Genomic DNA, 17,622 nt, shown 5'->3' with positions numbered 1-17,622 from the left:
TCTAGTCCAATGGTATATCTTGATAAAAATATAACAAAAACAAGTTAATACAGTTTGGATATTTTATTATGTTCTTCTTTGTTTCATAATTTACAGTATTCGTATATCACAGTTTGTTTGAGCACCTATAAAACCAGTCAACTAAATAAAAATTTGAAAGCTTTCCCTTTTTCTATGTTTGTCAGAATCCTTAATATATGTGATTCTTATCAGTATTCATTCACTGTTACTTAACATTGATGATTCATGACAATGGGGTCAAGGTCAGATGACGCATTGCAGGCAGACATGAACACCTTACAATCATTCTGCATATCAAATTCAGTTATCCTATTGTTTATAGTACCAGAGAAAAAGATCAAACCACAAAATACTTTAACATTGACTGATGAAACCTGAAAATAAGGTCAGTGTCCAACAAGACCTACCAGCAGGACATGCAATGGTACACCTTACAATCATACAATACACCTAATGTTGTGGTCTTATTGCTTAAAGAAACGAAGATATAGACTTAACCACAAAAACTATAAATTGTCAGATGAACTATGAAAATGAGGTCATGGACAAATGAAACCTGCTAGTCAGACGTCGACGTTTGAAATTCATAATAATTCCATACTGCAAAAATAGATGACCTATTGCTATAGTGCCCGAGAAATTGACTTGACCAAGTAATAAGGAAAAGAGGTGAAGTCAGTAAAACCTTGCAAGGAACTCGTATACCAAATATAATTACAAAAGTTGAACATTAACAAATGAACTATGAACATGAGGTCAAGGACTAAAGTCAGATAAACCATGTCAGATAACATATACACCATGCAATTATTCCATAACATTTTACAAATGACCCATGAAAATTAGAACAAGGTCAGATGAAACCTGCTGGATGACATCACATAACAATCATTCTATACACCATCTATAGTTGACCTATTGCTTATAGTTCCAACAAATAGACCATACATGAAATAAAATTACCAGTTGGGCATATACACTATACAATCATCACATATGCCAAATATAATTGACCTGTTGCTGATAGTATCCGAGATAATAACTTTACCACGTAAACTTACCCTTATCACTGATCCATGAGGTTGAGGTCAGATGAATCCTGTCTGCCCAACATGTAGATCTTGCAAGGAATCCATATACCAACTTACCCTTATCACCAGGGGTCACCACACAGAAGTGACATCTCCCTGGCAGCCAAACAGGGAGAAGTGAGGGCCCAACAGGGAGACCTCAGGGAAAATCAACAGATCATGTTTACTTTTTAAGAATAATTTTTTTTTAGAATCTGCACCTTTTTGTTATTTTTCTAATCATTTTTGCATGACAATTGCTAAGGAAGTAAGTCCTTGTCTTCAACAATGAGAGTTGAAAAAACAAAATGGTGCCATCTATAATTTTCAATTACAAAGATGTTGAACAATAAACAAACATAACAAAATTGTATTTCATTACCTATTGGTCGTTTACATTTAGATAGAGAATTTCTCAAAAAATCATGAGGCGACATAGGGGTATTTTATTGAAAATGAGGGTGACATAAACTTCTCCCTGGAGCTTCTCTAGAGCAAAGTGGGGAGACCTAGAGTGACTTTGTTGCTTACTTCACCTGGTGTGGTGACCCCTGTATCACTGATCCATGAAAGGAGGTTGAAGTCAGATGAACCCTGTCTGTCAGACATGTAGACCTTGCAAGAAACCCATATATCAAATGAAATATAATTACAAAAATTGAACATAAACTAATGAACCATGAAAATGAGGTCAAGGTTATAAAAACCATGCCAGACAACATTTACACCATGCAATTATTGCTTACCGTATTTCGAATAACAAACAAAACCATGAAATATTGCTGTTTGACAAATGAACCATGTAAGTCAAAGTCAGAAGGACATATCACATTACAATCATTCTATACACCAACTCACATAATAGTTGAAATTTCAAAAGAAAAAAAGAGACTTTGTCACGAATATGCATATGGGAGTTTGAATTCATTTTCAAGTTAGAGTTAATTATGTATCACTGCTCTGAAGGAAGCAAAGTATACAGTTTTACTTGTCAGTATATCTGTCTGTTGCATATTTCTCAGGAACTTCAAATTATAGCTGCCTGAAATTTGTAATCAGGCTTCATGTTAAACCATGTGACATAGTTTCTGATTCATTGCTCAATTAAAGAACCTTAGTGAGCACGCTGAGATAGCCCACGTCCCCACATTGTCATTGGAGAAATTAAATAAGTATAAGAAAAAAAAATTGTATAAGAAAAAAAAATTGTATAAGAAAAAATATTGAATAATAATTTCCTGTCAATATACATAGTATGTCCTTATTATCTACAAAATTTCATGAAATTCTGTTGTGTGTTTTCAGAGGAGTTGAGATGACAAACTGTTGCAGAAGTACATTGAGGCAAATAAGTTCAAAGGGGCATAACTCCTAGAAAAAAAATTGAACCGTAATTTCCTGTTGATATGCACATCTACATAGTATGTCCTTATTATCTACAAAGTTTCATGAAATTCTGTTGTGTGGTTTGAGAGGAGTTGCGATGACAAATTGTTGCAGTAGTACATTAAAGTAAATAAGTTCAAAGGGGCGTAACTCCTAGAAAGAAAATTGAATCGCAATTTCCCATCGATATGCACAACTACATAGTATGTCCTTATTATCTGAAAAGGTTTCGTGAAATTCTGTTGTGTGGTTTGAGAGGAGTTGCGATGACAAACGGTTGCAGTAGTACATTAAGGTAAATAAGTTCAAAGGGGCGCAACTCCTAGAAAAAAAATTGAATCGCAATTTCCCGTCGATATGCACAACTACATAGTATGTCCTTATTATCTAAAAAGGTTTCGTGAAATTCTGTTGTGTGGTTTGAGAGGAGTTGCGATGAAAAACTGTTGCAGTAGCACATTAAAGTAAATAAGTTCAAAGGGGCGTAACTCCTAGAAAAAAAATTGAATCGCAATTTCCCGTCGATATGCACAACTACATAGTATGTCCTTATTATCTGAAAAGGTTTCGTGAAATTCTGTTGTGTGGTATGAGAGGAGTTGCGATGACAAGAAACAGGACTGACGGATGGACGGACGGACGGGTCAAAAACATTATACCCTCCGCAACTTCATTGCGTGGGGTATAACAAGTTCCTGTTAATCAAATACTTACAATATAATGGATATGTATGAAATTTTCATTGCATTTTTCTATGAACTACAAATAGTATGTAGCTTCTTAAAATTTGTTGGATTCAATGTCATCCTGCTATATTGGAGTGACAAAATAAGCAACTTATCATGGAAAACAAGCATATTTTACATACAAAACAAGGCAAATAGAAATAAAAAAACCCACAGTATATAACATTGTGCTTTAGTGAAAGATAATAGAGAACCAGAACAATAATTTCTGAATACTATTCTACATATACAATAATGTAATAATTGCAATTTATCAGTGGAGATTGAGTCTAAATTAAGAAATATTTCTTTCATGTCATGCTCTATGCTCATTTAACAGGGATAGACATTTTTTTTCAATATCTTTAAACTGAGCATAAGTGAGGTTTAAAATATCGACAATAATAACAAAATATAACATAGAATACTGACGATTGAGCAACTTAGTATCATAAACAATTGTATGACACACATGTTCAGCAAGGGTCTGCAGGTCCTGCTTCTTTTATAGTGAAATATATTTTTTTTTACTCCCTAGTGTAACATTTAAAATCTTATCCTGTGTTACACAAGTGGTAAATGTCTCATTTATTAGACTAAGTCAGTTCCAAATTACATAAAGAATTCTATAATAACATTGCAAAAAATGACATTTATAATATAGCTTGTATGTTATAGCCTCATACAAATACTTAAAATAAACAATGGCAAGTTTCTGATTGGCACAATTTTTGCATGAGTTATTTCCCTTTTGTCCCAATATTAAAATTGAGAATGGAAATGGGGAATGTGCCAAAGAGACAACAACCCGACTTTGAATTTTTTTTTAATCAGTCAAAGTCAACATGTTATAATGACTGATAGCTTTAGAAAAGTTTGTTTTCTGAACTATCTTAATTTCTTTAAGCTTTGATTTTTTCATCACTACAAGATAGTACTGATCTCTTATCAGACTTGTTTCAAATAAGAAAATCAACCATTTACATCTTTAACAATTAAACATCACTGCCAAGAGAAATAACTCAAATTCAAATAACAACATATTTAAACCAACCAGCAATACAAAACATAAATGGTCAATCAGAAATAAGTATAGTTAATTCTAAATAACGGATGTGTTTTGCTTCATATTTTTAATATATTAACAATATTGCACAATTTTTCAATAAAATATAAAAAATTACAAAAATAAAAATACTTTGTCATGTACATAACAATTAATCTCATGGTTCAAATCAAAAATGTACTGCAAATCCAGAAATTATTGTGTGCAAGTATTATTGCTATTGTTAAAAATGTACAAAAATGCAAGTTTGATAATTGTGATTGCCGAAGAATGAACAAAAATGTTACTTATACAATTGTGATTTTAGGAAAAGCAACATACAGATATATGATCATATATCTGCTAGATATCAAAATGCACTCATTATTGTGAGAGTTCCATTATTCTCATTAATAAAACCTTGAAATAATTTCTGATTTTACAGTATTTGACAACCCTGAATTTGACACTAATGGAATGTTTTACTCTTGAGTTTTTCTCTAATCATTTTTCAATGCTGTCTGGAATAACAAGGTTTCTACAGCTGTTCCTGACACTATTCCTGTTAAAATGAAATAAAATATATATTCATAAATGTCATAATACACTGACATATTTTGAGAATGTGCATACACTTTGTATGGAAAATATTTGGATGGCAGGCAGACTTAGAAGTTAAACACTAGTTTATATAATTATTTTAGTTTCAAAAAGAATTATAATGTAGTTAGATATAATATACTTGGACATACTTGTCAAATCTTCATGAAATGTTACAAAACTTGAATAAATAGCATCTGAAGTGAAATCCCAATTTTAAAAATAAAAGTTATCAATAGTCAACATTGTACTTTTACAATTACAGCAGAAATTGCAGGTGAAATACATCTTTCCCTATAACTCTTAGCCTTTTTTCATCATTTTGAAGTGTTCAAAACAGTGATGTATTGGTAGGTGGCACTAAATAATATATCGCTTATCTTCATACTTACCAACTGTTATAAATAAAGCAGCAATGTTGATACACAACTCTCTGTCATTGGTTGGGTATTTGTCATCATTCAGTAGGAGATAGAATATATTGACATAGGAGGCTCCACCTAACAAACCTACATATATCATATAGGCTGGTAATAAGTAAACAGGTATAAACTTGGTCTGAAAATTAAAAATAATAAAGATGTTTAAAGTTGACAATAAAAGAAAGTATTTTTAAAAGTGGACATCATTCCACTCTTTTTTTTTTTTATAGTTACCGGTTAGAAGTGTTTTCTTCGTTTTTTGTAAAAATACCCTGTTTTATGAATTTCTTTTTTTTTACAACAAAATCAATGATACTAAAGTGGACACACAAAAATGTCTCGCCTGTCCTGTATTTTTAATGAAAGTAAATGCTATCAAACATACATTATAAATTTTAAGCTGTTAATAATGAGATAATGTCGCTGCTGCTTGTATGAACGCTAAAGCTGCTGCCAGGCCTGCTGAAGACAACTATCATAGTGTCAACATACTACTAATTGTATAGTCTAAAGGTTTCCCAGTATTTGAGTTTGAATCCTAATATAACCACATGGAATAAGTTACACAAGTCTCCCAGTAAATCCTATGGTTCATGTAGTTAAAGAATCATCTTTACAAGAAAACATTGTTACACAAATCAATTGCAAATTTACAGAACCAGTTCATCATAACTGCCTGGTATTTATTCATTTTTTTTAAAACATATAACCTCTAATAGAACTGGAAACTTACATGGACATCTATCAGCCATACTATCATGTTTATCAGTTGTAATACAGACAGAATTTCTATTCTTTTGATTTTAAATAACTGTACCGATGATCTGGATACAAATACACCTGCCTACAACAAAAGATAAAGAAGTCATAAGCTATTCTAGGGGAGACGTTCAAAATCGAAAGTAAGGAGAATTTCCATAAAAGATAACTTGGTTCAGGATATTACTGAATGGTAAGGCTAAAAATTGATTGTTGGCAATGGTTGCTTAAAGTTCAGTGGCAAATAGTTCATGCACATTCATTGACTAATAAAGAGTTGTATTTGATATATTGAAATTTATAAATCAGAATTATTGTTATCGTATAAATGAATATTAAACAGATAGCTCTCTGCTGAAAGTGAAATATCCAATCCTCATGAATTATATCCCCAAAACAAAAACCCAAATAAACAAAAAAAATAGTAATTAACAAGATTCCTGGATAAAAATGCAACTCTTACATAAATTTATAATAAAATTAAAGTCTTCTGTATCTGATGGTTGAATCAACTTAACTTATTGTGCCTATGGGGAAATCTGCTTGTCCTTAAATGTATTTATCGTTGGTTGTAGAAGTGAAGTTATTACACAATACCTGATAACATAATGACAGGCTGGCATATAATTCAGGACATCCTTTATTGTATTCAGACTTTGGTCTAACTTTACCTGATAACACAATGACAGGCTGGCATATAATTCAGGACATCTTTTGTTGTACTCAGACTTTGGTCTCACTTTACCTGATAACACAATGACAGGCTGGCATATAATTCAGGACATCTTTTGTTGTACTCAGACTTTGGTCTCACTTTACCTGATAACACAATGACAGGCTGGCATATAATTCAGGACATCCTTTATTGTATTCAGACTTTGGTTTAACTTTACCTGATAACATAATGACAGGCTGGCTTATAATTCAGGACATCCTTTATTGTACTCAGACTTTGGTCTCACTTTACCTGATAACACAATGACAGGCTGGCATATAATTCAGGACATCCTTTATTGTATTCAGACTTTGGTCTAACTTTACCTGATAACACAATGACAGGCTGGCATATAATTCAGGACATCTTTTGTTGTACTCAGACTTTGGTCTCACTTTACCTGATAACACAATGACAGGCTGGCATATAATTCAGGACATCCTTTATTGTACTCAGACTTTGGTCTCACTTTACCTGATAACACAATGACAGGCTGGCATATAATTCAGGACATCCTTTATTGTATTCAGACTTTGGTCTCACTTTACCTGATAACACAATGACAGGCTGGCATATAATTCAGGACATCCTTTATTGTATTCAGACTTTGGTCTAACTTTACCTGATAACACAATGACAGGCTGGCATATAATTCAGGACATCCTCTATTGTATTCAGACTTTGGTCTAACTTTACCTGATAACACAATGACAGGCTGGCATATAATTCAGGACATCCTTTATTATATTCAGACTTTGGTCTAACTTTACCTGATAACATAATAACAGGCTGGCATATAATTCAGGACATTCTTTATTGTATTCAGACTTTGGTCTAACTTTACCTGATAACATAATGACAGGCTGGCATATAATTCAGGACATCCTTTATTGTATTCAGACTTTGGTCTAACTTTACCTGATAACACAATGACAGGCTGGCATATAATTCAGGACATCCTTTATTGTATTCAGACTTTGGTCTCACTTTACCTGATAACACAATGACAGGCCGGCATATAATTCAGGACATCCTTTATTGTATTCAGACTTTGGTCTCACTTTACCTGATAACATAATGACAGGCTGGCATATAATTCAGGACATCCTTTATTGTATTCAGACTTTGGTCTCACTTTACCTGATAACACAATGACAGGCCGGCATATAATTCAGGACATCCTTTATTGTATTCAGACTTTGGTCTAACTTTACCTGATAACACAATGACAGGCTGGCATATAATTCAGGACATCCTTTATTATATTCAGACTTTGGTCTAACTTTACCTGATAACACAATGACAGGCCGGCATATAATTCAGGACATCCTTTATTGTATTCAGACTTTGGTCTAACTTTACCTGATAACACAATGACAGGCTGGCATATAATTCAGGACATCCTTTATTATATTCAGACTTTGGTCTAACTTTACCTGATAACATAATAACAGGCTGGCATATAATTCAGGACATTCTTTATTGTATTCAGACTTTGGTCTAACTTTACCTGATAACATAATGACAGGCTGGCATATAATTCAGGACATCCTTTATTGTATTCAGACTTTGGTCTAACTTTACCTGATAACACAATGACAGGCTGGCATATAATTCAGGACATCCTTTATTGTATTCAGACTTTTGTTTAACTTTACCTGATAACACAATGACAGGCTGGCATATAATTCAGGACATCCTTTATTGTATTCAGACTTTGGTCTAACTTTACCTGATAACACAATGACAGGCTGGCATATAATTCAGGACATCCTTTATTGTATTCAGACTTTTGTTTAACTTTACCTGATAACACAATGACAGGCTGGCATATAATTCAGGACATCCTTTATTGTATTCAGACTTTGGTCTAACTTTACCTGATAACACATTGACAGGCTGGCATATAATTCAGGACATCCTTTATTGTATTCAGACTTTGGTCTCACTTTAGCTGATAACACAATGACAGGCCGGCATATAATTCAGGACATCCTTTATTGTATTCAGACTTTGGTCTAACTTTACCTGATAACACAATGACAGGCTGGCATATAATTCAGGACATCCTTTATTATATTCAGACTTTGGTCTAACTTTACCTGATAACACAATGACAGGCTGGCATATAATTCAGGACATCCTTTATTGTATTCAGACTTTGGTCTAACTTTAGCTGATAACACAATGACAGGCTGGCATATAATTCAGGACATCCTTTATTGTATTCAGACTTTGGTCTAACTTTACCTGATAACACAATGACAGGCTGGCATATAATTCAGGACATCCTTTATTGTATTCAGACTTTGGTCTCACTTTACCTGATAACACATTGACAGGCTGGCATATAATTCAGGACATCCTTTATTGTATTCAGACTTTGGTCTAACTTTACCTGATAACACAATGACAGGCTGGCATATAATTCAGGACATCCTTTATTGTATTCAGACTTTGGTCTAACTTTACCTGATAACACAATGACAGGCTGGCATATAATTCAGGACATCCTTTATTGTATTCAGACTTTGGTCTAACTTTACCTGATAACACAATGACAGGCTGGCATATAATTCAGGACATCCTTTATTGTATTCAGACTTTGGTCTCACTTTACCTGATAACACATTGACAGGCCGGCATATAATTCAGGACATCCTTTATTGTATTCAGACTTTGGTCTAACTTTACCTGATAACACAATGACAGGCTGGCATATAATTCAGGACATCCTTTATTGTATTCAGACTTTGGTCTAACTTTACCTGATAACACAATGACAGGCTGGCATATAATTCAGGACATCCTTTATTGTATTCAGACTTTGGTCTCACTTTAGCTGATAACACAATGACAGGCTGGCATATAATTCAGGACATCCTTTATTGTATTCAGACTTTGGTCTCACTTTACCTGATAACACAATGACAGGCTGGCATATAATTCAGGACATCCTTTATTGTATTCAGACTTTGGTCTCACTTTACCTGATAACACAATGACAGGCTGGCATATAATTCAGGACATCCTTTATTGTATTCAGACTTTGGTCTCACTTTACCTGATAACACAATGACAGGCTGGCATATAATTCAGGACATCCTTTATTGTATTCAGACTTTGGTCTCACTTTACCTGATAACACAATGACAGGCTGGCATATAATTCAGGACATCCTTTATTATATTCAGACTTTGGTTTAACTTTACCTGATAACACAATGACAGGCTGGCATATAATTCAGGACATCCTTTATTGTATTCAGACTTTGGTCTAACTTTACCTGATAACACAATGACAGGCTGGCATATAATTCAGGACATCCTTTATTATATTCAGACTTTGGTTTAACTTTACCTGATAACACAATGACAGGCTGGCATATAATTCAGGACATCCTTTATTGTATTCAGACTTTGGTCTAACTTTACCTGATAACACATTGACAGGCTGGCATATAATTCAGGACATCCTTTATTGTATTCAGACTTTGGTCTCACTTTAGCTGATAACACAATGACAGGCCGGCATATAATTCAGGACATCCTTTATTGTATTCAGACTTTGGTCTAACTTTACCTGATAACACAATGACAGGCTGGCATATAATTCAGGACATCCTTTATTATATTCAGACTTTGGTCTAACTTTACCTGATAACACAATGACAGGCTGGCATATAATTCAGGACATCCTTTATTGTATTCAGACTTTGGTCTAACTTTAGCTGATAACACAATGACAGGCTGGCATATAATTCAGGACATCCTTTATTGTATTCAGACTTTGGTCTAACTTTACCTGATAACACAATGACAGGCTGGCATATAATTCAGGACATCCTTTATTGTATTCAGACTTTGGTCTCACTTTACCTGATAACACATTGACAGGCTGGCATATAATTCAGGACATCCTTTATTGTATTCAGACTTTGGTCTAACTTTACCTGATAACACAATGACAGGCTGGCATATAATTCAGGACATCCTTTATTGTATTCAGACTTTGGTCTAACTTTACCTGATAACACAATGACAGGCTGGCATATAATTCAGGACATCCTTTATTGTATTCAGACTTTGGTCTAACTTTACCTGATAACACAATGACAGGCTGGCATATAATTCAGGACATCCTTTATTGTATTCAGACTTTGGTCTCACTTTACCTGATAACACATTGACAGGCCGGCATATAATTCAGGACATCCTTTATTGTATTCAGACTTTGGTCTAACTTTACCTGATAACACAATGACAGGCTGGCATATAATTCAGGACATCCTTTATTGTATTCAGACTTTGGTCTAACTTTACCTGATAACACAATGACAGGCTGGCATATAATTCAGGACATCCTTTATTGTATTCAGACTTTGGTCTCACTTTAGCTGATAACACAATGACAGGCTGGCATATAATTCAGGACATCCTTTATTGTATTCAGACTTTGGTCTCACTTTACCTGATAACACAATGACAGGCTGGCATATAATTCAGGACATCCTTTATTGTATTCAGACTTTGGTCTCACTTTACCTGATAACACAATGACAGGCTGGCATATAATTCAGGACATCCTTTATTGTATTCAGACTTTGGTCTCACTTTACCTGATAACACAATGACAGGCTGGCATATAATTCAGGACATCCTTTATTGTATTCAGACTTTGGTCTCACTTTACCTGATAACACAATGACAGGCTGGCATATAATTCAGGACATCCTTTATTATATTCAGACTTTGGTTTAACTTTACCTGATAACACAATGACAGGCTGGCATATAATTCAGGACATCCTTTATTGTATTCAGACTTTGGTCTAACTTTACCTGATAACACAATGACAGGCTGGCATATAATTCAGGACATCCTTTATTATATTCAGACTTTGGTTTAACTTTACCTGATAACACAATGACAGGCTGGCATATAATTCAGGACATCCTTTATTGTATTCAGACTTTGGTCTAACTTTACCTGATAACACAATGACAGGCTGGCATATAATTCAGGACATCCTTTATTATATTCAGACTTTGGTTTAACTTTACCTGATAACACAATGACAGGCTGGCATATAATTCAGGGCATCCTTTATTATATTCAGACTTTGGTCTCACTTTAGCTGCACTTCCTTGTGCAACATACTCAAACATGTAAACAGCAGCTAACTGTCAACATAAACAATATTTAAACAATTTATAAATGTTTCCTACATAAATCTACATAATGATACTGTGATACTGTAACATCCAGTTAAGAGCCTGTAATTCAATGGTTGTCGTTTGTTACTGTGTATCATATTTTATTTTCTTTGATTGTTTGTACAAAAATCAGTTTGTTAGTTTTCTGTTTAAATAGTCATTTGTGGGCCTTTTATAGATTTCTATGGCAGGTGAATTTTACTCATTGTTGAAGGCCATGCAGTGACCTAAATTTGTTAAATTTTAGGTCATTTGGTTTCCAGTGGAGAGTTGTCTCATTGGCACTGAAACCCTATCTTCTTATTTTTATACAAATTATTGTAAGCTTGCAATTTTCATTGATTTCTCATGGATTAATGCCAATGACAGTATCAGTAGTAAATTAAAAGGAGATTATCTACTATTTTGAAAATAGAAGGGATTATCTCGCCTACATCATCTCATCAAAAGGAAACCCTGTTTTTCACTATTTTCTTTGGCAATGACAATGATGTTGAGCGTTGACAACACGGGATTCTCACTGATGGACTAAGAAAAGGCATTCTGAGTAGAGTAGCTTGAGATGGAAAATTATCACACAAAAAGATCAAAGAAAAGATTTAAAAAATAAGGATTCAGTAAGTTTCCAAACGTCAATGTTATGATAACAACAAAATTATAAGTTACTTTTTAATGCCAGAGAAACATGGTAAAGAGTGGACAAACAGAGACAGCTTAGTGCTGTACCATATCCAATGGCATCCTGTCAAGGCATACTGACTCTAAGTCCTACATACAACAAGATCTATGAGAGAACAAAATCCATTATATATATCTCTAGGACCCTTTTATATATTGACCAATAAAAAGAAAGAAAATTGAGTTTTCTAAATGTGTCCACTGAATTTTGTCAATGGCATTCCAATCAAAATTAAATGAATCCAAGATGAGAGTTCTGTTTTAATTCATTGATGCTTATTTTCACAAAATATGGTAATTATGCAATTCCTACAAGATTTTTTTTTTATAAAGACTCAAAAAAGAAATTGTGCAGTGCAATGGATGATTCTAATTTATTAAATTAATACAGTATTAATTAATCAAAATAGTGTAAAATTTGCCACTAGTATTTCTTGTGGTCTTTTTTACTTACGTTTAATGATACCCATGACACCAGTTTAAAACATCTCAATATTCTTTTTAGAGCTGATTCTTCAACAGGTTCTACTGATTCTGTAATGGAATTTATGATCTCATGAATTCCTGCTTTTACAACTTTTACAATTCTCAACCTGACCAATGAGCAGAAAACAGCCAAAGGCCACCAATCGGTCTTCACTTCATGTATTCCTTCACTTTTATTATTTTATTAACTAAGTTTAGAGTATAATCATAATAATGTAAGTGTCCAAACTGACACTGAAGACACAAAATACCCAAATATTTATACATCCTTCATCCTTTTACTCGTACAGTGTATACACATGCGCCTTTTACTATTTAATTGTCTATTAATGAATTTATTTTTGATTTTGGTAGATATGACATTGATGCTTTACTTGAGAACAGTTCAATTCTTTTTTTTTTTTAAATGAAACATTTAACCTTGTATTGGTGCTAGATAAGGCAAAAATATCAATGTTTAAAGATAAAGTACCTGATATTTCATCTAATTCTCCATCTTCATTATCTAACAGCCGTTGTTTTTCCTTCTGTATATCACTGTCGTCTTTGGTAAGACTTTCACTTTCTGGAGGTATCTGTATTATCCAGAAATAGGCTAGCAAGTAAACAACCACAACTGGGGAGGTCAATAGAAAGGCATACCTGTTAAAGAACATTGAATACAAGCATATTTTAATTAGATGTGGATAGAGAGCAACTGTTTGTCTACTTTGACACTAAAATAATGAACTCATTTGTTTTGCTTTTAGTTGTGATTAAGGAAAAAAGATGGTGTAGAGAGATTTAAGAAGATGTGGTATGAGTGCCAATGAGACAACTCTTCTTCCAAGTCACAATTTGTAAAAGTAAACCATTATTTGAAAATCCTTCATTGATATATTGCTTGTAATAAGTAATTTGCACTTGATAGAGGAAATTTACTCTCATAAACAAATCTCTCAGATTAAATTCATTTTTTATTCAGTAAATGGTAATATAAATTCACCTACCTCATAAAATGGGGGAAATATGAACCCTACTACCGTAAATGTAATATGAAGAATGGACTAATTAGAAATTATATTTACCTGTTTTGTTCTGGTTTTTGTGGAAATGTGCCGGTCAAAAACGCTTATTAATTCTTTTTTATGAATTCATATATTGATTATAAAAAAGCATAAAATGTTTGTCCTATTGTAATAAAAAGTATAAAGATAGCTAAGTTTATATATATGCCAGGATATTTATATCCCTTTGACTAAAATACATGGGACTTGACAAGACTTACTTTGTTAAATTTTTTAACTTGGCTGTATTGTCTCCTCCTGCACCAACAGCACAACCTATACGAATTATAAATTAAAAATTAATGAAAAAGTAAAATTGCTGGGTTGTGTCCCCTGCACCAACAGCACACACAACCTGTACAAAACATCAATTAAAAAATGCATGTGAAACCTCTATTGATGGGTTGTATTTCCTGCACAAACAGCAGAACCTGTACAAATTAAAAATAAAGAATTGGAAGGAAAAACATAAGGTGCTTGGTAGCACAGATTTGATTTAAACCATGAAATGATTACCTTTATTACTGATTTCTGAATAATTAAGTGATGTAAACAAGGCAGGAGATGCTTACCTTGACAAGAAGCACAATCATTTTGTGAAGTTACAAAATTCTGAGCAAAAGCAGCAGTTTTAAACAACACAAAACAAGTTTACCCTTTTGAAATTACCAAGTTTTAGAGCATAAAAGATAATAAACTTACCAAATATAATGTATATAGTTGATCCCAGCACCCCTGCCATACCGGTTCCACTAGACCAAGCATTGACAAATTTACTGGGAAATAATCTTAGATATCCTAGAGCTACACTGAAAACAGAACAAACAGAATGTAAATAAGAAACATTAAAAAAATATATATACTCAGTAAAGTATTCAGTATTTGTACACATTTAAAAAAAAAACAAACTTAGACCTTTTGAATATTCTAATTGTCAGAAAAGAATCTATTTTATTGTTGACTTTTGCTTCCTTAACTATATATATATATCTTTATTCTGATAAACCTTCGTCAATACAATGGTATACAGAGGTCAAAAATAATAAATAGCACAGTTATAGAATTAAAGAAAACATAATATGCACACTATTTACAAATCTAAGTTGAATTTAGCCAGGAGAACACACACATGAATTAATATGCCTTATAAATGTACATAGCTTTTTTAAATATGATTGTTTTGTCATATTCATTACATCCTTAAATTTAATTATGTTTGGATAATCAATATACTTTTTATTTATATACTTTTGTCTTTCTATAGTTATAAATTTACACTTCATTACATAGTGGAATTCATCTCCAAGATCTTTTAAATCACATAGTTCGCATATTCTTTTATCCCTCTGAATTTTTTTCCATCTTCCACTTTCTATAGGTAATCGATGGTTAATGAGTCTAAATTGACATAAAGTATAAATATCAAGAGGTTCCAAAATGTCTAAATACTTTTTGAATCCGAAAAAGGTCCTTAAAAAGGCGGTAATTTAATGTTTTTGAGTTAGTTTGAATATCTGAGTACCATGTTTGTTTAAATTGATCTTGGAGAGATGTTCTAACAACAGTCTTTAACCAAATTTCATTTATACAAGTTTGAATTAACCATACATAAGATAAACCAGTTTCATTAAGGATAGATTCTATACATTTCATCCAATAAAGTTTAACATTATTTCCATGAGATAAACTAAACATTAATTTGTATGCAATTGCTGATAATTTACTGAATTTGCTAAAAATCAGTTTCGCCCAGTATGAAATCATGCGAACCTTGATATCTAAACTAATAGGATAACGTCCAAATTCTCTATATATAACACAATTCGGGGTAGAAGATTTAAGATGCAGAAGAAGTTTACAAAATTTCAAATGAACCCTTTCTAATATATCATCATTATTTCCAAATCCCCAAATTTCGCAGCCGTAAAGTAAAACAGGTTTAACCAATTTATCAAATAAATCTAATTGACAGCTTATTGATAAGCCATGCTTTCTCCCCTTTTTGTTAACTTCATACATGGCTCTCGTAGCTTTTTCTGCGAGATGTAGTCCAGTCAAACTAAGATTTAACCTCAAACTAATTGCAACAGAAAATATTTTAGTTCTAATCTATAGTTTTATGTCCTTTATATACACAGAAAAAAGTCCCATAAAATCTAACTTGAGGAAAACTCAAAATCAGCATTTTAAATTTCCTATGGAAATTAACATTGGGAGGGGAGATAACTCTTGCAAAAATTAGTCTTTTTTTGTCAGTTTTTGGTTGTTTTTCTTGAAATTTGTGTATAGTATGATACTTTGATGGGGTTATAAGTTTGTTTTTGACTAAATTATATAATCTTCTGCTCATGAAATGTACAAAACAGAAGTGCTATGGGTAGTTTTATTTTTTTCGTATATTTTTCATTAAAGAAATTGCAAATTTGAAGCTTTGTAACCATTTAAAAAAAATAATGTGAAACTTTGGTATTGTTTATATCTGTATATTATGTTTTTTTCAGCAACTTACTTATCTTAAGAAACTTTAAACCACAAAAAGAAGAATACATGCTTCATAATTTTTATTAAATTTGAGATTCTTTACCTTGACATGTTGAAAAATTCATAAAATGGTCAACTAATAAATTACGAAATCTAGATTATAGCTTGATAAAATATATGAAAACACCTTTAGAGTTGTTTGTTATACTCTAAAGACCGCTTAAAAATCAAGAATCAATACATTCTGATGAATTGAAGCGGTAAAGTTATAATTTTGTATCAATTTTTATAGATATTTCTGCCTTTTTTGCAAGAGTTATTTCCCTTTTCAATGCAAATCTCCATAGGAATTTTAAATGGTGATTTTTTTAGTTTTCCTCAAGTAAGATTTTATGGGACTTTTTTCTGTGTATATTTGGGGTATAATGCTAAAGATTAAAACTTAAAAATCTTCTGTTGCAATTACTTTCAGGTTAGGGTCAAATTTATGCTAGATTGACTGGACTAATGCTTCTTATTTGCTTTAAATGAGCCATTTTTAGAAAAATAAATCCCAAGATAATTAAACTCATTAAAAATTTCTAAATCAGATTTACCAAAACTAAATTTAAGATTAACAGGTTGTCTACCACTGCAAAAGATTATGATTTTAGTCTTGTCTACATTGGCTTTCATTTTCCAAACATTACAATACTCCAGTGTTAAATATCTGAATTTAGTCATAGCTTGATTGTATGAACAAAATGTCGTTTAATATTCCTATAAAATTCACATGGAGTAACCTGTCTTAATTCTTACATAGTTTCTTCACATTATTACCATACACAATCTTTCCAAATACAATGGTCATCCTGATGGAAGATCAAATTTATAGTTTTGAAAGAATATTGAAGAAAAATTTTGATATCATACGAATCTGTTATATCAAGAATGTTTTAAACCAGATCACTTGGGTTTTTTTTTGGTTTTTTTT

The 17,622-nt window shown here is 32.4% G+C and overlaps 1 protein-coding gene across 1 annotated transcript in view; it reads right to left on the bottom strand.

Moving 5' to 3' along the window:
• Nucleotides 1–48: 48 nt before the first annotated feature.
• LOC143082507 (battenin-like) overlaps nt 49–17,622 on the bottom strand; it is a 28,230-nt gene continuing 10,656 nt past the window's right edge. Inside the window, exons 8-15 of the mRNA XM_076258210.1 lie at nt 14,871–14,977; nt 14,390–14,444; nt 13,595–13,764; nt 13,091–13,170; nt 11,806–11,925; nt 6,003–6,113; nt 5,240–5,405; nt 49–4,809 (exon numbers count right to left, since the gene is read on the bottom strand). Of these exons, the coding sequence (XP_076114325.1) occupies nt 4,748–4,809; nt 5,240–5,405; nt 6,003–6,113; nt 11,806–11,925; nt 13,091–13,170; nt 13,595–13,764; nt 14,390–14,444; nt 14,871–14,977 (871 nt within the window). The 3' untranslated portion in view covers nt 49–4,747. The remainder of the gene's footprint in view (nt 4,810–5,239; nt 5,406–6,002; nt 6,114–11,805; nt 11,926–13,090; nt 13,171–13,594; nt 13,765–14,389; nt 14,445–14,870; nt 14,978–17,622) is intronic.

Source organism: Mytilus galloprovincialis, chromosome 7 (genome assembly GCF_965363235.1).
Source record: "Mytilus galloprovincialis chromosome 7, xbMytGall1.hap1.1, whole genome shotgun sequence".
Lineage (NCBI taxonomy): Eukaryota > Metazoa > Mollusca > Bivalvia > Mytilida > Mytilidae > Mytilus > Mytilus galloprovincialis.
Note: the sequence above shows the minus strand (reverse complement) of the source record. Positions and strands in the feature narration are given on the sequence as shown.